This window comes from Solanum pennellii, chromosome 7 (genome assembly GCF_001406875.1).
Source record: "Solanum pennellii chromosome 7, SPENNV200".
Classification (NCBI taxonomy): domain Eukaryota; kingdom Viridiplantae; phylum Streptophyta; class Magnoliopsida; order Solanales; family Solanaceae; genus Solanum; species Solanum pennellii.
Window position 1 is genome coordinate 65,536,953 of NC_028643.1, and position 20,078 is coordinate 65,557,030.

General features: G+C 33.0%; 1 protein-coding gene and 1 long non-coding RNA gene across 2 annotated transcripts; both read left to right on the forward strand.

Annotated features, from left to right (window-relative positions):
- The first annotated feature begins 1,375 nt into the window (after positions 1-1,375).
- LOC107024220 (pentatricopeptide repeat-containing protein At5g50390, chloroplastic) lies at positions 1,376-3,999 on the forward strand. The gene has a single exon (XM_015225154.2). It carries the CDS (start codon positions 1,678-1,680, stop codon positions 3,790-3,792), a length of 2,115 nt encoding a protein of 704 aa, XP_015080640.1. The 5' UTR covers positions 1,376-1,677; the 3' UTR covers positions 3,793-3,999.
- A 438-nt stretch (positions 4,000-4,437) lies between these two features.
- On the forward strand, positions 4,438-5,562 carry LOC114078074. The gene is made up of 2 exons (XR_003579592.1): positions 4,438-4,910; positions 5,119-5,562. It is a non-coding gene; the product is annotated as an uncharacterized LOC114078074 (long non-coding RNA).
- The last annotated feature ends 14,516 nt before the right edge of the window (positions 5,563-20,078 follow it).

Below are 20,078 nucleotides of genomic sequence, written 5' to 3' on the forward strand. Positions count from 1 at the left end.
TAAAAAAAACTATGAATCAATCATTTTTCTCGAGTTGTATAAGGAAAAAGCTTCCTATACGAATGGAGATGGGGTGGGGGTGTTGTTCATCTACATCTTATTCCAATGAGTCATATGTTGAATCGTTGCAATTGATGTTCAATTTTGAAAAAATCTTTAGAAAGCTCAAATCTTTGATGATTCCATTATTTTATGATTGAGTTATGAAAACTTCTCGATACTTATCCTACATGTGAAACAAATTTTTTTCTAGTTAAAAAATCTATTGCTAGTTTCTCTGGTTAGGATTCTCTAGAAGAAATAGAGGGTTCTGCTTCTAGCGACGACATGCTTGGTCCTGCTTAAGGAAAAAAATTGTTATGTTTGATAATCAACAAATGTATTACTTGTATGATAATTAGACACCAAAGTGCCGCTTTTTGTTAAATTTTCTCTGAAAAACATGAAGATTAGACATGCTTCCGTACAATATATATTATTATCATATATGCTTTCAAAATATTTCATATCTTACCACTAATTAAGAGTTTTCTATGTAATTTACACTTTGATACATGTAAAACTTACATAAATATACAATAATAAAAAAATATTTACCATTTATAGCAATAACTTTTTTTTCACTTGACTATTTTTAATTCATTTATAATACAAGTTTAATACATATTACAAAGATAAATTTATTATTCAAATATAATACAAGTTTTGATGATGGATAGTACATTTATCACACATTTTAATACACTTATAATACAATGTGACAATTTTTTACCAAACAAACATAATATATTTCAAAAACAATTATAATTCAAATATATTGCATACATAATTCAATTTTAATACATATTACAGATTTATCACAATATTGCTATAAATGGTAATAAACAAAAAGTATCAATAAAGTCAGTAATTATTTTTAAAAATGTATTAATTCATGTAATTTTTCCCTTTTTGTTAATAGATACACAAAAATAGAGAGAGAAACTAGATACATATATCTGAAGTGATTCATATGTACGTGGGATACCAAATACATGAGAGAGTGGTGAGCATGATGGGAGAGAGGCGATGAAGGCGAGCGAGATTTGCTATGTATTCCAGATATATGAGAATTCATTTTATTACAATGTATCTAGAACAAATTACACTTAAATATGATCATATGTATCCGAGATAAATGTATCTCTACGTAACTGGAGATCCCAAAAACTGGTAAGATACCTAAAGAATATTATGAATTGGAGTGTATCCAGATAATTAACTCCTAAACTAATAAGATTTATGTAAGTTAGCCCAATTTTCTCTAAATGGGGCATTGTAATGAGCCCAATCATTTGGTCCTCACTAAGCCCAAAGTTTGAAAAAGCATGGAGAGGTTAGGATATTTCCTTCATCTCTACCAACTATCAACTACCCAACGTCCCAAAGGCGGATTTTCCAAAGCTGCCAATATCGATTTCCTTCTTTGGAAATACCGAAAACAAACTAACTTGTAAGGTTTCTGTTTCATTTCAACATTCTTGCGGAACCCGTTCTGGAGATTAGCAAATTCATCAATTTCACCATTGTCACTGAACTGACTGAGAGTTTTTTCACGCCAGCCAGGGATGATTGATTGATGCTCACTGTATCTATAATTGATTTTTTAAAACACCCTTCGTCGGCTTTTGGTGTTGTATGATCTTGAACATGGACATATCATTGCCGCTGGATCAGCTACGGAGTAGTTGTAGGTATGCGGCTTTCTTGACAGACCCACATGTTCTGCAGGAAAGACTTGTCCTTTCTGGGAATTTCTCCTTATTCAGCAAGAAAAGGTATAGAAATGTGTTTTCTCAGATTAGAAGTTCTCTTTCTGAACATGGGTTTATAAAGCCAAGACCCATGATGAAACCTTCCAAGAGGGAGGAAAATTTAAGTGAAGAAACCAATTCAAAAGTAAATCAGATTGGGGATCCAGGTTCAGGGATTAGTGCTCAGATAGAGAAGCTAGTTTTTCATAAGAGGTATCATGAGGCTCTTGATTTTTTTGACCTGTTAGAGTGTGAAGGTGATTGTCAGTTAGATAGTAGCACGTATGATGCTTTGGTAACTGCCTCTATTGGGTTAAGATCGATTAGAGGGGTTAAGCGGGTGCATAATCATATGGTTAGTTCTGGATTGGTATTAGACCAGTATTTATGGAACAGGGTTTTATTGATGCATGTCAAATGTAAGATGATGTTAGATGCACGTAGCATATTTGATGAAATGCCCGAGAGGAACTCGATTTCTTGGAATACAATGGTTGGAGGGCTAGTGGATTTGGGAGATTATTTGGAGGCATTTAGGTTGTTTTTTATGATGTGGGAAGAGAATTCTGCTGCTGATCCTCGGATATTTGCGACAATGATTCGAGCATCTTCTGGATTAGAGGTTATTTCTTTGGGACAGCAATTGCATTGTTGTGCTTTGAAAATGGGGGAAGGCGACAATCGTTTTATATCTTGTGCTTTAATTGATATGTATAGCAAGTGCGGTAGCATAGAGGATGCTCAGTTTGTTTTCGATAATATGCCAGAGAAGACCACAGTAGGATGGAATACGATTATTGCTGGTTACGCTCTCCATGGCTATAGTGAGGAGGCTTTATGTTTGTACTATGAGATGCGAGATGCTGGTGTCAAAATGGATCACTTCACATTTTCAATCATTATTAGAGTTTGCACGAGATTAGCTTCACTGGAGCATGCTAAACAAGCTCATGCTGGGCTAGTTCGACATGGATTTGGATTAGATATAGTTGCTAATACAGCATTAGTGGATTTCTATATCAAATGGGGGAGGATAGAAGATGCTCGTAATGTTTTTGAGGGGATGCCCCAAAAGAACGTTATTTCTTGGAATGCCTTAATTGGTGGATATGGTAATCACGGCCGAGGGATTGAGGCTGTTGAACTATTTGAGCGTATGGTTCACGAAGGAATGATGCCCAATCATGTTACTTTCTTGGCTGTTTTATCTGCATGTCGCTATTCAGGTTTATCAGATTATGGGTGGGAAATATTTGAATCAATGAGTAGAGATTACAAGGTGAAGCCTCGTGCAATGCACTATGCATGTATGATTGAATTGTTGGGTAGAGAAGGGCTTTTAGATGAAGCTTTTGCATTAATCAGAGATGCTCCTTTTAGACCTACTATAAATATGTGGGCGGCCTTACTGACAGCCTGTAGAGTCCACAAGAATTTTGAGCTAGGAAAATTTGCAGCTGAGAAACTTTACGGGATGGAACCAGAAAAACTCAGCAACTATGTGATGCTTTTGAATATCTATAACAGCTCAGGCAAGCAAGATGAAGCTGCTGCAGTTGTTCAAACATTGAAGAGAAAAGGACTCAGAATAAAGCCTGCATGCACATGGATAGAAATAAAGAAGCAACCCCATGTCTTTCTGTCTGGAGATAAGTGCCATGTGCAAACCAAGGAGATATATGAAAAAGTGGATGAGCTTATGCTGGAGATCTCTAAGTATGGCTATGTTACGGGGGGGAAAACCTTACTACCCGACGTAGATGAACAGGAACAAAAATCACCACATTATCACAGTGAAAAGTTGGCAATATCTTTTGGGCTCATAAGCACATCCAGTTCAACCTCACTGCAACTTGTTCAGAGTCATAGGATTTGCAACAATTGCCACAATGCAATTAAATTGATAGCCATGATTACTAAACGAGAAATTGTTATTAGGGATGCCAGCAGGTTTCATCGATTCAAGAACGGCACTTGTTCTTGTGGTGACTACTGGTGATTGGATTTTAACCTACATGTGAACCATACTTTTGTATGTAATTCAAATATTTTACTGATTCTTCTTTGTTGTCATGAGTATTTCAAAATCATATGGATATACCTCATTGTTCTCTCTGGAGATCAATACAATTTTTTATCATATGATCGTTCCTGAAGACTTGCTTATTCTACCTGTGATTTTTATCTGACAAATTGGTTCCACCAATAAGCCCAGAAACTGTGCGCATATATGTAATATTTGCATCATTATCAGCTGATGCAAGTTTGCTTTTCTTCTGAAGAAAATTATTTATGGATGTCTACAGTCAAACTTCTAAGCTTCATCTGAGTTCCTGTTTTTTTCTTTCTTTGATTCCCTTTTGGTGCTAGGGATATAAAATTGTTTGTGATACAGTGTCCATAAAGATATTTCAATGTGAACAAGAACTTAATTGTAGTTCCTTGAAGAACCCATTATGAGTTCTAATTAAACTCTTTTTTTTTTCTGTAAGAAAAAGAGCAAATATTGCAATTTCTGATCTTTTTTATTGAACTATATTTTTGATAAATTTTTTCTTATGAAGTATTTTATCCTGAGATTTCTTCTGTCAAGATATACTAATAAGATAATGAAGTAGAATCTTATTATTGCATTTGAGTAAGATAAGAAGTTCAAAAGGTTTGATCTCATGCTTGAAATGATACTAGTTCATAGCTTCATATTAGTTTTAAGTTTTAACTTGCTGGCAAAGAAAATTCGCCACTTGAGAATGGGTTAAGATAGTCAGGTTCATTAAAAATATAGGTGAAGGTCAATAGTACTTATGTTAAAACAGAGTTCAAATCAGGTACATCATATCTTCTACTTTCACTGATAAAATAAAGATATTCTGGTGCTCGAGATCTGCATAGGTATCTATTATTTTGAAAGGACTTGTGGAAGTGAAATTCATTAGGCATTTCCTCGTAGTTCAAAACTAATCAGCAACTCATGTCTCCTTTTCTGATAAAATTATCACGATATTCACCGTCCTCTAAACCTGATAAGCTATTGATTGATGTAAGCACAGGGTGAACATGAGACTGATCAAGTGGCAACAGAAACTTAGGAAGCTCCAAGGCATATTGGGAGAAAAGGTAAACTCTTTAATGTGAAAGCATTGGGCACGATTCGCCACATTGATCTGTTTCTTTCCTTATCTCCTTTCTTTGACAGCTTGATCTGTTGTCTGTCATCCAGTAACCTGTGTGACTGACATGATTGATTGCAAGAGGCACTACTTTATCTCTGTATTATGCTAGTTATTCATATATCTTATGTTTCTGCATCATTTGCTTTGAAAAGGTACCTGTCTAGTTTGTTTCAGATGGAAGAGCTAAGCAACAGACCATGGCGTGGCAGGTGGGCAGTAGATACCTGTTAGAATAACTGTTTGCTGAGTATGCTCTTCAGATCAATTTTCTTGACTCAGGGAAGGCACTTATTTGGTGGTCCTATCAATTTCATCCATCTTTTTGTGTCAGAGAGCCATGTCAACTGCCGATTGAGGTCATCAAGTTACTTGTAGTCATCTTCCTCATTCTTATCAAATTCTTTAATCCCTAAATAAGTAGATTACACAAGGAATTGATACAGGACATCTCAAAAGCCTTTTTTTCTCTTGGCTACTGTTAGGCTTTTAAATAAATAAGAATCGCAATCAATGCTTGTGCAAATGATCGCTGCAACTCAGGAACGCTCTCTTTCTTAAGCATTGAAAAATATGGATAGAATTATCTGTTTTCTCTTCTGTTTATATTTTAGTCCATTTCTTTTCCTTGTTAAGAGATGGATAATAAGATTACACTCATCATTGGTTGCACTCGTATGGAATTGTATGGGGAAGACTGTTTGCTAGTCAAGAACACTCACATCCAAAAGACGAAGATAGTAGAGATGAGGATGCGCAGATAGATGTGTGACATACGAGGAGTAGAGGAGAGATATAATTAAGAATGAAGTTATACAGGACAAGGTGAGTGACTTCTGTGGTGGACAAGATGAGCATGAGAAATCGAGACTGAGATGGTACCAACATGTGAAGAGAAGGTGCACAAGTGCACTAATAAGGAGGGTGAGAGGTTGGCTATAGCAGGTTTTAGGAGAGGTGGAGAGAGGCTGAAGAAAACCTAAGGGGGATATGATTGGACAAAAGATAACATTTTTCCAGCTTATTGAAGATATGGAGGAGGTAGTTATGATCCTAGATAGGACAAGGTGAGTGACTTCTGTGGTGGACAAGATGAGCATGAGAAATCGAGACTGAGATGGTACCAACATGTGAAGAGAAGGTGCACAAGTGCACTAATAAGGAGGGTGAGAGGTTGGCTATAGCAGGTTTTAGGAGAGGTGGAGAGAGGCTGAAGAAAACCTAAGGGGGATATGATTGGACAAAAGATAACATTTTTCCAGCTTATTGAAGATATGGAGGAGGTAGTTATGATCCTAGATAGGAAAAGATGAGTGGCTTCTTTGGTGGACAAGATGAGCAAGCGAGACTGAGATGGTACCAACATGTGAAGAGAAGGTGCAGAAATGCACTAATAAGGAGGGTGAGAGGTTGGCTATAACAGGTTTTAGGAGAGGTAGAGAGAGGCTGAAGAAAACTATGATTGGACAAAACATAATATTTTTTCAGCTTACTGAAGATATGAAGGAAGTAGTTATTATCCTAGAGAGGAAGGTTGGAAGGTCATGAATTAGGGTAGAAGGGAAAAAGATAGCTAAGTGTTGTCATACTTTTTGTAGGAAAGGCCGAGGCTAGTCTACTCTACTCATCTTCTCCTTTTTTAGTAGCATTTGTTAGTATTCATGTAGTATATCTTATTCTTTAATTTTTTATCACTCTTTGTTGCTTCTTTTGCTTTGTTCATCTTTTTATATAGTTGTCGTAATTTTCTTTTCAGTCCAACTTCGATTTCACTCCTTTTGAGCCAAGGGTCTATCGAAAACGATCTCTTTACCTCAGAAAGATAGGAGTAAGATTTGTGTACATCATATCCTCTCCAGACCCCACTTGTCATATTACACTGGTATATTATCGTCACTTTGTGGGAATGTGTAAGACACTATGGTGTGGTGTATATGTGTTTGTATAGTAACCTAAGTCTTGAGGATACAAGACTGGTAGGAAGAGAGAACTTTGATTTCATGAGATGTATGACAAAAACTTACCAAGGATGAGGTTATGACAAAAACTTATTCCATTGACAAATGGGATCATCTACGAATACCAACAACCAATCAAATAAGGGTTTCAAGGTAAATGCTTGCCAAATTTATGTAATAAATAACCATACAAAACTAATTTATTTTTATCTATGGGACTACTCATTCAACGAATACCTATAACCTCTCAATTTTGTTGTATTCGACGCTTGAATTCAATGTACTTGTTTGCTCAAACCAAGTTAAATCAACGCATATAATTTTATTGAATACACTGTATTTGTCTTTCAGTTAATATAATTTTGTGTATGCATCATAAATGGACTTATGTTACATGTATGTATGCACGGTATTGAATGTATATCCATATGTTTTATTGTATTTCATTGGAAGTATCATGACAAAAGACATAAATTGCCTCCTAAACTTGTATCCAAAAATCACTTACACGCTTTAATTAATGGAGCGACCTATTTCACACCTAAAGTACATAAAAATATATTTAATTCCCCCATCCGTCACCCAAACCAGGACATTATGCATAGTGTGAGAACCACTCGCCTTCTGGTGAAGCCACGTAATAAAAGACCCTAACCCCATTCATTTTACCCAAATCCATTTCTTTGACCCAAACCCTTTTATTTCACCCAAATCCATTTTATTTTACTCTAGTTGGTCCATGTATTTCACCCACTCGTTTCCTTTCTCGAAGAACACCAAAACCTAATCGTAAATCTCGTCTGTAATTCCTAATTTTAGCTAAAGATTTCTTCGATTATGTAGTGTTTTTGAAGCATCCTTGTAGTTTTAGTCATCTAATCAAGTTTTCGCTCTCATTTTAGAACAATATTGGTGTTTTGTCGATTGAGGTGTTCAGCATTTGGTGAAAGCAAATCGGTGGTTACTAGAATTTGGTGGGTTCAATCGAGGCGTTCATCGTTCATACGTTGTTGTCGTCTCCATCTCTGAAAGGTCAGTCATACATCTCTAGGGTTACTTTATAGTTCCTAGTTTTTAGCTTAGGGTTTGTTCGTCTTTAATTTCTTTTTCAATTTTACTGTATGTTGTCTTTCATTCACATGATTCCCCTTTTTTTGTTGTATGAAATTCGTTGTTTTATGTGTTTTGTCGTTGTTGTTGAGGGTCAATTGTTAAAAGGTCTTTATGATATCATCTTTTACATTTTTTCAGGTTAAAATGTCTTTTGAATTTATTACTTTGAGATATTACCATGGTGGTATTATGAAAATTGGAAAAAATGGATACAAGGGGAAGCCATATCATGATGGAGGAGATTATGAGTTTTTAGATGTTGATGTAGATAGGGTATCTTATTTTGAATTGAGGGATTGTTTGAAAGAGTTGGGGTATGAACCTGGACAATGTGTGTTGTATGTGAAACTTCCTAGAAGTACTGCTATCTTAGAAATAAAATCCGACTATTGCTGAGTGTTTAAGTCATGGAGATATTTTGGAGTGTTTTGTGTGTCACTTTGTTGTTAAACCAATTTTGGTCCCATTTTCATTGGAATATGGGGAAAGTGTAGTAGGTGATAGAGCATCACAAAACACAGGGCCTAATGCATCTTTTGATGCTAAATTAGAACTAACACTTCAGGCCCAAGAAAATGCCTCAAACCCTGCCCCTGCCTCTGCACATGTCCCTGCTCCTGCACATGTCCCTGCTCTTGCACATGCTAATCTAAATACATCTTCTCCTGTACACTTTTTCACTGCTCCAAATATTCCTCCTGCTCATCTAACTTCAACCCTAATACATCCTTCTACTGATACAACCTTTGACCCTGTCCATTCTTTCTCTGATCCAATTTTTGATCCTATTCATTCTTTTAATGACCAAGATTCAGATAGAGAATCATTACATGGGGGAAATTTAATGGGAGTGACGTAGATGATGAGCTAAGAAGTTTTATTAAGGAAAATAGTAAAAAAAAAGGAGAAGGAAAAGAAGAGAGCTCTGTTGTATCCTGATCAATATCAAGTTAGGAACAGGGAAAAAAGGGTTAGATGCTGGGTATAATGAATCTACAGGTGGTTTAGAAGGCAAGTTAGCTGGTGATGAGCCTTATTTAAGACTGGGCAACGGAATGGCACGTATCGGTACCGTTTCAATATCGTTCCGGTTCGTCCCATTTCGGTTGCATACGGTACGGGACGGGATATTCTGAACCGGTACATGGAACGGAAGCGATTCGTGGTACACCGGTATCGATTTATCTCAGTTCATTCCAGTTCCGGTCTGGTTTAATTAATATATATTAATTAATTTATAATTTATATTTTATATAAATTATATTTAATTAATATTTATACTACCCACAACCCACTTACCCAGTACCCGCCCCTACTACCCTAGTCCCCCTACAACCCTCCCCTACCTTCCCTAGCAGCTTTAATTAAAAGTTGCCACCTCCCCCCTGCCCCAAGCAGCTTTTAATAAAGTTGCGTCCCACTCCCTCTCAAGTCCCATCTCCCCATTTCCCATCGACCTATCCCCTTTTCCAATAGGCCAACGGCCATTTATTAAACGGCCAAAATTCAAACGGCTATATTTTTTATTTTACAATTCACAAATGATTTCTAAAAACTATATATATATACATATACATAAGTTTGAGAATATATATTTCCGTTCAAATTCTAAGTTTTAACGATCACGAATTATCTTTCTCAAAATTTCAGACGTTCAATATTCAAGTTCTAAATTCTTAATATCATTTGGTGATTTGGTCATTTGGTGTATTTTGGAAGAGGATTCTTCTTTAGATTTCAACTTTCGACATCAATATTTTAATGTTCATCATAATCGTTTGTTCTTATACAAACGTTTGGTAACTTCGTTCCACTCTCTAATCTTATATTTATTTTTTGTATTTATTATTTGTAATTTGTAAGTTGTTCTTATTATATTATTCGTTCTTGTTAAGTTTCGTATTTTGTAATTTATAATTTTATATCATGGAGTCTTCTAAAAAAGTGGATGTAAAAAAGGTCTAGTAGAATCAATAAAAAATTTAGTTAAAAAAACTAATAGAGGTGCTAGTTCTTCTAAATCTAAAAATCCTCTTGTTAGAATGAATACGAATGAATTTACGCATGTGAATGAATCTAGTTTTTCCCGTCTCGGTCCAATAAATATTAATTCGGATACTCCTATAATTTCCCATGAACTCTATGAAAGACATTATGGTATTAATCAACAAAATGAAGAAGTGGAAATTGATGAACAATTAAATTTAGATGAAGAAGTAAATTTAGATGATACGCCGACTCGTCCCGATATCAATAGTACAGGTACTGAAGTTCCACCTTTCGGTTGGAACTACTCGTCCCCCCTATTATTCCAACTAGAGGTAAGACCAAGGTACAACTTTCTTTAAAATCCCCCTATTATTCCAACTAGAGGTAAGACCAAGGTACAACGTTCTTTAAAATCACATTTGTGAAAATTTTGTTATTTGAATGAAGAAAAAACTTTTAGTATATGTAATATTTGTAAACAACATTTTAAATATACATCTGGTGGGAGTGGAGGTTCAACGGGGGACTAAAAAAACATTTGATTAACAAGCATAGTAAAGAGTGATTTGCATATATGTCTTCTCTTGAAGTTGGTGAAAATTCTAGTGTTAAAGCATCGGCTAGAGGATCAAATATGGTTCAAGGTGAATTAAATACTTCGAACCCAAGTGGTCCTCTTGCACATCGAACCTATAACAAGGATCGTGATCGTGAAAACTTTACTAAAATGATTGTTGTTTGTGGTTTACCTTTTAGTTTTGGAGAACATCCGGGTTTTATTGCATATATTCGTGAAACATAAAATTCTAGTTTTAAAGGTTTATCAAGAAGCATGGTAAAAAGAGATATTTTTGAATTTCAAGAAAGACATTGTCAATATTTACGTGCCTATTTTGAACTAATGGATTGTAGAGTTGCTATTACTACTGATATGGGTCATAGTCCTAATGGTTTTGATTATTTAACTGTTATTGTGCATTGGATTGATTATAATTGGAATTTACAAAAAAGAATTATTGGTTATAAAATTTGTCAAAACAAAAAAAACGGAATATATTGCTATTACTGTGTTGAAAATTTTAGATTTTCGGTCTTTGTGATAAAGTCATTAGTATTACTTTAGATAATGCTTCTGCAAATTAAAATGCTATTAATATACTAGAACCTAGACTTTGTCCTATTAGTAAATATGTTTTTCATGTTAGATGTGTTGTGCGTATATTAAATTTGGTTGTTAGAGACGGTGTGAAATTATTTGAAAATAGTTGTGATAAAATTGATAATGCTTGTTTTTATATTTTTCATATGAATAGTAGTGGTAGAATTAATCAATTTAAAGAACTTTGTAACGCATTTAAACTTCCGTTTAGAAAAGTTCCAAAGCATTTAAAAACTAGATGGAAATCCTTTTATGATATGCTTGAAGTTGCTTATGCATATAAGCAACCTATTACTACGCTATTTAATAATCATAATGCTTATCTAGAATTAAAACTTAATAATAGTGACTGGGATGAAGTAAATTAACTTAGAATATTTTTGAAATCATTTTATGATGCTACTAAAAAATTTTCTGGAATATTATCCTACTATTTCTGAAATTTTAATACACATATGTGAAATTTTATCTATCTTTTCTGAATATAAAACAAATACTTTATTTACCTCTGCTATTGAAGTTATGATTACAAAATTTAAGAAATATTTTTTTCCGATCCCTCAAATTTATTTAACTGCAATTCTTTTCAACCCCGAATATAAAGAATATGGTGCAAAAACTTTAGTTGAATGCATTTATCAAAATTTAGATATTCAACCTGAAGAAGAACCTGATTTGGTAACATGTCAAAATAATATAAATTTTTTTGCTAAAGAAATGTATGATAAATATTCTTCCTTAGATAATGTTGAAAATCTTCAAACGTCTATGCCTCAAGTAGGTGCTCATGGACGAATGAAACATAAACTTGGTCTTGACTCTTCTAATAAATGTGAATTTGTTAAGTATCTTGAACAGGATTCGGATGATACTACAAACGATGAAGGTATACCACAACTATTGAACTGGTGGAGGTCTCGTGGAACTCAATTTCCAAAACTTAGTAGGATGATAAAGGATGTGCTTGCAACTCAAGGAACATCAGTAGCTTCGGAGGCAGCTTTCAGCGCGGCAAGATTTCAAATTGGAGACTACAGATATTCGTTAGCAGAAGACAGCTTGGAGATATCAGTGTTATTTAGAGATTGGATAAATGTTGAGTGGAGAAATCAAGGACTTCCGAAGTTAGATAGTCAATTTGAACTTTTCATAGATTCAGCTATTAGATGTGGTAGTGATGATGACATCGAACTTCAAGATCGTCAACGAGCTTTACCAAGACCAGAAGTTGATTACAGTCAATCTATAGCTGAGTTAGAAAGAGGATTTACGGAACTATACAACTATTAGTATTACATTCGAGACTTAGCTGAAACAGAACCCTTCCTAGAAGGTGACTGCGTAAACTTTGTACTCTACTAATAGTTGTAAATTGAAATTGCAATTTGTTACAAATTTAAATAAATTAAGTTGATATTTTTTAATTTTTGTAATTGTTTTATCCTTATTTTAATTTAATTTTTTAAAAATTACAAATTTAATTTATTTATATTACAAGAGACAAGTTATAAATATAAATTATAAATTATAAATATTAATGAATAATAAATAATAACTTATAAAATATAAACTTCAAAAGATTACAAGAAACAAGTTATAAATACAACTTATATATTATAAATATTAATGAATAATAAGTAATAACTTATATAACTTTAGAAGATTATAATACACAAGTTATAAATATAATTTATAAATTATAAATATTAATGAATAATAAGTAATAACTTATAAAGTATAATTTTCAAAAGAAACTTTATTATTCTTAACTTGCAAACTTAATAAGTAAAAAAAATTTTAAAAAAATATCTTTAAAATAAACTTAAGTAAAAAAATACATTATAAATTTAAAAACTATTAATTTAAACTTAGAAAAATAAAAAGAATATTCATATTTTTGTAATTCTAAAAGATCATTTTTGAAATAACTAGATGTGTCATCCCCTTTATTCCGTCCCGTTCCATTCCGATCCGTTCCGGTCCATTCCGATTAATTTCGGTTCCCTCCTGATATATAGTGGGACGGAATGGAATCGAGTATCTGTCCCGGTAATTCCGATCCGGTTCATCCCGATACCAATCAACGAATTAGTCAACGCGTCCCGTTCCGGTCCGGTGTCGGTTCGTTCTGATTTGTTGCCCACTCTTAGCCTTATTATTCCTCAGATGAAGCTTCTAATTTTGAAACAGATCCAGATTCTTTTAGTGATGACTAGTCTCCGGGCACGTGCGTTGCACGTGTATCCCAAATAAAAATCAATAAAAAAATAAATGAAAAAGTATATAATAAACTATTAGGAGAACATGATGTTTTTTTCGAGTATTCTCTCGATATTTTCAATCTACTGCAAATTAGATAAGTCTCCAAAGCTTACCCATTTATAAGCAATTAAATGTACATATAGTCATCAACAACTAAAAAATTAATGAAATTGATCAATCAAAAGGTGATTAGATATCAATATTTGTTTTATATTCCAAGAAAGACACATCAAGTTAAAGAATTAAAAAGGGAAAATGCGACGTTACTTAAAGTCTTCTTGTATCCTTAATGTGTGTCGTTACTAATGTAACTATTTCCTTAAAAACTTTGAGATATACCCAGACTTACATTTATAGGCTTACAACTACTATCCATCACTGCTAGAGCAAACTTGGAGTTGCTAAATTTGTTGAAGAAAATGTGATATATTTTGCTAGCAAACAACTGCAATTTCAATTTATTATTAATAGTTTAAAAGTTTATAACATGGTTTCTTTTCTGCGGGAAACTATGCTTAGAGAGTTTAAAAAGAGTTGATCATCATTCAACATCAAATCTTATGTGTACAACACTCAATTTTTTATATGTGTGATTATACCTTTCAAGCTATTTATTTTACCTATTAAAAAAATTAGAAAGTTATCATTCAAATGAAGTTAGCAAATCAAACGGAAAAATCTAGACTTAATAAGATTGTACCTGAAATTAGAAGACCCTTTTGTACCCACTTAACAATGGAAGCTTATGTTGAATGACTAATATTGAGTATGTTTATATAGTGTAGTCTTGAAGATTTGTTGATAAAAACTCTTTGATATTCCTCAATTACTTAATTTGATTCCTTTCAACTTCTCATAATTAGCAAAATACGTTTCAACTTCTATATTAATTGAAACTTTATTAGTGTTCATCCTATTTCGTTGTTTCACACATAGTAATTGAGTAGACTGCTGAACTTCTCATTTTGCTCCTCTATTATGTAATTCAAATATTACTATTTAATTAGATATTTAATTTATATTTGGGTAAAGTATTTTATTACTTTTTAATTTAGTATAGGGGCAAAATAGTAATTCAACTTTACACTTTAGAGCTTCATACTTATAATAATACTAGTTTCTGAAAACGTGCCTTGCACGTTTGTCCCATACAATTATTATAAAGTTGAATTATTATATAGAAAATGTTGAAATTAGAAATATTAGTTTTACCAATTTATATTTTATTCATTAAATAAAATTCATAATAATCGAATAGTACATTGACCATCAAGCAAGAAATATGGAAAAATAATTATATTACTATAGCATCTAATAATATGAATATATCTATATGACTTTATCATTAATAATCTCTCATTACGCTCCATATGTAGCTAGTTAAAGAAACTATATTAGTAAGGAAAGATAAAAGTAAATATATATTATAAAAGTACATTTAAAAATGAATCTAAATGTCATAAATTAGTAATTTCAGCACTAATAAAAATAGATTTATAACATTCATAATTTCATAGAAGATTATATTAAAGAAATATAGTCGGTAAAGAATACAAAAAAATTAAACCAATAAGAATAAATACAACATTCATATCCTTCTTAAGACTTTTATTATAACAATATATATAGTAAAAAGAAATACACAAGGAGTAGAGTTTTTTTTTCTCCCGTAACAAAAAAAAAGCAATCTAAAATGGTAAAATTAAAATTTATGATGCAAAATACCATTCTAATGAGGATCAACAAATATTAATATTTTAAAACAAAAAAAAAAGTATTTGAAAATTGCCTAATGATTCACATCAACACGACAATGGTAAAGAAAATTACTTTTTCATGATACATATATATAGCTAAAGATTCATTGGATAAGATGAAAAGGTGAAGAGTTGTTTAAGTTAATTTTCAGAAGTTAAGTGATCTTAGACATGGGGTAGAGGAAAGGTGATTGTTTTTACTAATAATTCAATACATTTAATTATACTAACTAAAGAGAGAGGATAACAAATTTAATCATTTAACCACATTAATTATAGAGAAAGAATAGATAATTTTTATTTTTTTAAAAAAGTAATTCCTAACAATTTCCTATGATATAATTTCTAACAATTAAAATATTTTTGTCTTTCAAAGTTTGACTTTACACCTTCTTATTTTTAGTATTTAGTAGAATATAATATAATTGTTACTTAGTATGTAAATAATTAGAATTTAAACCATTGTGTCTAGATGCATGTATTTAAATATGATTATTTAATATTAAATTAATTATATATTAATATTTAATTTAATTTAGGAATAAAATAAGGGCAAAATAGTAATTCAACTTTTAAGTTAGGAGCTTCCCACTTATAATAATATATGATATGATGTAGGGGAGGAGGTTCAACAAAGAGAGAGAGTTAAGCCAAAAAGGAGAAAGAAGGTGAATAGAGTTGTATTTGATGCATCTTCGTAGAAAATAGTTTGGGAATTGGGTCTTGTATTTGAAAGTGTTAATGAATTTAGATCTGTTGTTACCAAATATGCTGGTGCTGAACATGTTACAATTGAAATGCATATTAATGAACCGACAAGGGTAAGGGTTAGGTGTACAATTGGTTGTCCTTAAGTTTTATTTGCTAGCTTTGATTCTAGGACAAAAATTTTGTTGTAAAGACATACAATTCAGTTCACAAATGTGATCCTACTAATAGGAACAAACTTTGTAATAGCAAGTTCTTATCTAGTCACTACAGTGAAAGGATAAAGGAACAACCTGACATTAGAATCTTTGAGCTTCAAGGGCTTATTAAGAAAGAATTGGATTTATATGTTGGAAGAACAGTGTGTAAGAGAGCAAAAAACAAAGTATTACAAGAGCTAATGGGTGACCATGTTCTGGAGTTTGGGAGGATTTTGGACTACAAAGATGAGTTGCTAAGAACTAATCCAGGTAGTACATGTGTAGTAAAGCTTCATGAGGAAACATTTGAAAATAACAGAAAAATATTTCAAGGCTTCTACATGTGTTTTAATGCAATGAAGAAGTCTTTCTTGGCTGCGTGTAGGAAGTGCATTGATTTGGATGGTTGTTTTCTAAAGGGAATATCTAGAGGTCAATTATTGGTTGCTGTTTGTACGGATGGGAACAATCAATACTGTCACTGGCTTGGGCGGTAGTTGAAGTCGAAAATAAGTTTACTTGGGCTTGATTTGTCAAACTTATAAAGGAAGATCTTCAGTCGGGAGATGATACAGACATCACAGTCATATCAGATATGCAAAAGGTTAGAACATTTATTTATTTTTTAATTTATTTCATGTCTTGTATTTCATGCCTTTATTTATGGATGTCCTAGTTTCTTAGTTTCATAACTTGAATTTTCTTATATAGGGTCTTGAAATTGTCATACTTGATCATTTGCCAAATATTGAGCACAGAATGTGTGCTAGACAGATTCTTGCTAATTGGTCACCGAGATGGAGAGGTATTGAGAGAAAGAAATATTTATGGAGGTGTGCAAGGTCTACTTTTGAGTCTGAGTTAAAAGATAACATTAACTACATGAAAAAGTTGGGTAATAACATAGTTGATCACTTGTTGAATTATAATCCCGAAAGATGAAGCAAGCTTTACTTCAGTTTTACCTCAAATTTTTTGTAGACAATAACATGGCTGAATGTTCCAACCCATGGATATTAGCAGCAAGGCATAAGACTATAATTACAATGTTTGAAGAAATTAGAGTGAAAATGATGAAAAGAATAGGGCGGATGAGAGAGTTTTGCAATACTTGGATCTATGACATTTCTCCAATGGTAACGAAGGTTCTACAAGAAAACACAGTTAGGCCTATGAAATGCAGCATTGAATGAAATTGAGATGCAAGGTATGATGTACTTCATGGACAATACAAACATGTTGCAGATATTCAAAGGCAAACATGTAGTTGTAGAGCTTGGATGTTGAAAGGCATACCATGTCCTCATGCAATAGTTGTTCTTCACCATAGAAAATTGGACCCAATCAATTACATTTCTCACTGGTATAACAAAGAAACATACATGAATACATACAACTACTTCATTCAGCCAGTTATGAATCTAAAAATCTGGCCAGAATCACAAAACATCTCTGTGATACCACCTCGTGATAGAAAGATTCTTGGAAGGCCTGGCAAGAAAAGAAAGAAAGAGCAAGGTGAAACCAGTAAAACTGAAAAATTATCCAAAAGAGGAACTGAAATGTCATGCAGCACTTGCCATAACAAGGGTCACAACAAAAGAAAGTGTCCTCTTGGTTCACGTGCTTCTGGTTCAAGTGCACCTGCTTCTGATTCAAGACCTGCTGCTGGACTAACTGTTGCACCTGCTTCTAGTTAAAGTTCAAGACCTCCCACTGGCCCTGCTGCTGTACCAAGTTCAAGATCTCCTTCTGGCCCTACTGCTGCACCAACATCAACACAGACTGCTGGCCCAAGAGCAACACCTAATGCTCCAACTGGAAGATGGAGTGGTAGACTAAGATGTTCAACAAAAAAGGTGATATAATTTCCTTTATTTACTTCATTTATATGTTTTAGATAAGTTGTTTTACTGAATATTTTGTTGTATTTTTAGGATTATTTTACTAGCAGAAGAAGAATGGTTGGAATGGGTGTACTACACACACAAGGTGGTGCTACTATTATTAATGTAAGTTTTTTCTATTTGTATACTGGAATGCCTAGTGAAAGATTTAGAAATGTGAAGTCTTCAGCAGTTGTCATTGGAGATCTTGGGCATATACCAACATGTGGTGTGAAATGAAAGGGTAAACAAGCTATGACCTCAAGCCAACTTGAACAGATGAGGGGAAGAAAACAAATGAAGACTAGGTCTAAGGCTGCACATTTGAGCCAAGAGAGCGCTAATGTTATCTAACTTGTTTTGGTAGATTTTTGTTGGTAATGCAATGTTGATATTATGTTTTGTTGGTTGATAGACATGCAATCCACTTTAGGAATCCCATCTACTTTATCTCTATTTAGTTCCCTTATATTTAAAAAAATGAATTTGCAGTTGTGACTGCATTTTATTTTGTGGTGTTTAGTTATGTAATTGTTTTGACAACTATGTTGATTAATGATTATGCAGTTATGGATCACTGTTCATTTAGCAATATTGGTTCTCTTTTAGTTGATGATTTATGTGTATATGTAGACACTAAATGTATAGAAGATACGGGATCCCAAGATACAAAACCAAATAAGATAAGGGAAGCCTTGCAAATTCTACAGTACACAAATGCAAACAAATGCAACTTCATTACACAAGCATATTCAACTAACATCATTTCATTACACAAGCAAATTCAACTAACATCATTTCATTACACAAAAAGCCTTACAAGTTCAACACAATATTGCAAATTTTTGGTACAAGAAAAGATTATGGCAATCTCCTTGAATCTACTTCTCCGTTCAGAAACAATACTCTTTGAAATACTGAACTTACACCTAAAATACAAACACAAAACAAAGCAATCCAAAGTTGTTTCTCCCTTTTCTTGGACTTGGCCAAATAGTTTTTCCATTTTTTTTCAACTGCTTTCATTTTCTTCAAATCATCATCGAAATTGTCCATTTCTGACACTATCTTGTTCATATCTAATCTGCTTTCCATAGATTTGGTTGACTTAGTAGGCTTGTTGACTTCCTTAGTAGAAGTTTCAACTTTTTCAGAAGATTCAACAATATGTTCAAGCTCAGCAATTCTTCCCAACAACTTGCGAATCACAAATTTGGATCTTGGATCAATATAATCATCCTTCCACAGCCAAAAATCACATGATGTAGCATTCTTAAAAAAACAAAATGAATCAGTTTGTGGCTCTTGAAACAACAAAACGAATCATTTTACTCTTAAAAAAGATTAACTTACCCCATAGTAAGGACAACCCCAATATCTTCTACCAGGATTTCTTTGGGTCCAAGAGGTCAGCAAAGGCAAAACAAATCCATGTTTGCATCACATCTCTTCCAATTCATGATCTTTCTCTTGTAAACAGAGCGTACTCAAAAATTTTCGAGCCATTGTGGCTCCTTAATAAAAACTATAACGAATGAAACAACTAAAATAGATAGAAATGAATCAAAATGGAAAAGAGATGAATAAATAATAGTGAAAAAGAGTTACCTTTGATTCAAAAGAAGGAATTTTGAGTTATGTTTGAATTCAATTTGGGGTTCAGATTTTAGGGTAAAAAATTAGTGTTCTTCTTCATTTAGAAGGGAATGAGAATATAACCGTTGGGTTGGTTTTTTTTATTTTAAAAAATAAATAAAAATAACTTTATTAGCGTGTTTACGCGCTCAACTATGTGAGGCGAAGCGCGCCCTGATTTGGGTGACGAAAGGGAAAATTAAATCTATTTTTATGTACTTTAGGTGTGTAATAGGTCACTCCATTAGTTAAAGCATGTAAGTGACTTTTGGGTACAAGTTTAGGGGGCAATTTATGTCTTTTGCCGAAGTATCATTGTTGGTATCATACAAGGTATGATTTATGAAAGGAAGCATAATAAAACTTGATCATGGACTAAAACCAAAACCTATACCCCTAAAAGAGAACCTCCAAGAAATCAAACAAACCCTGAAATACAACAAATAGA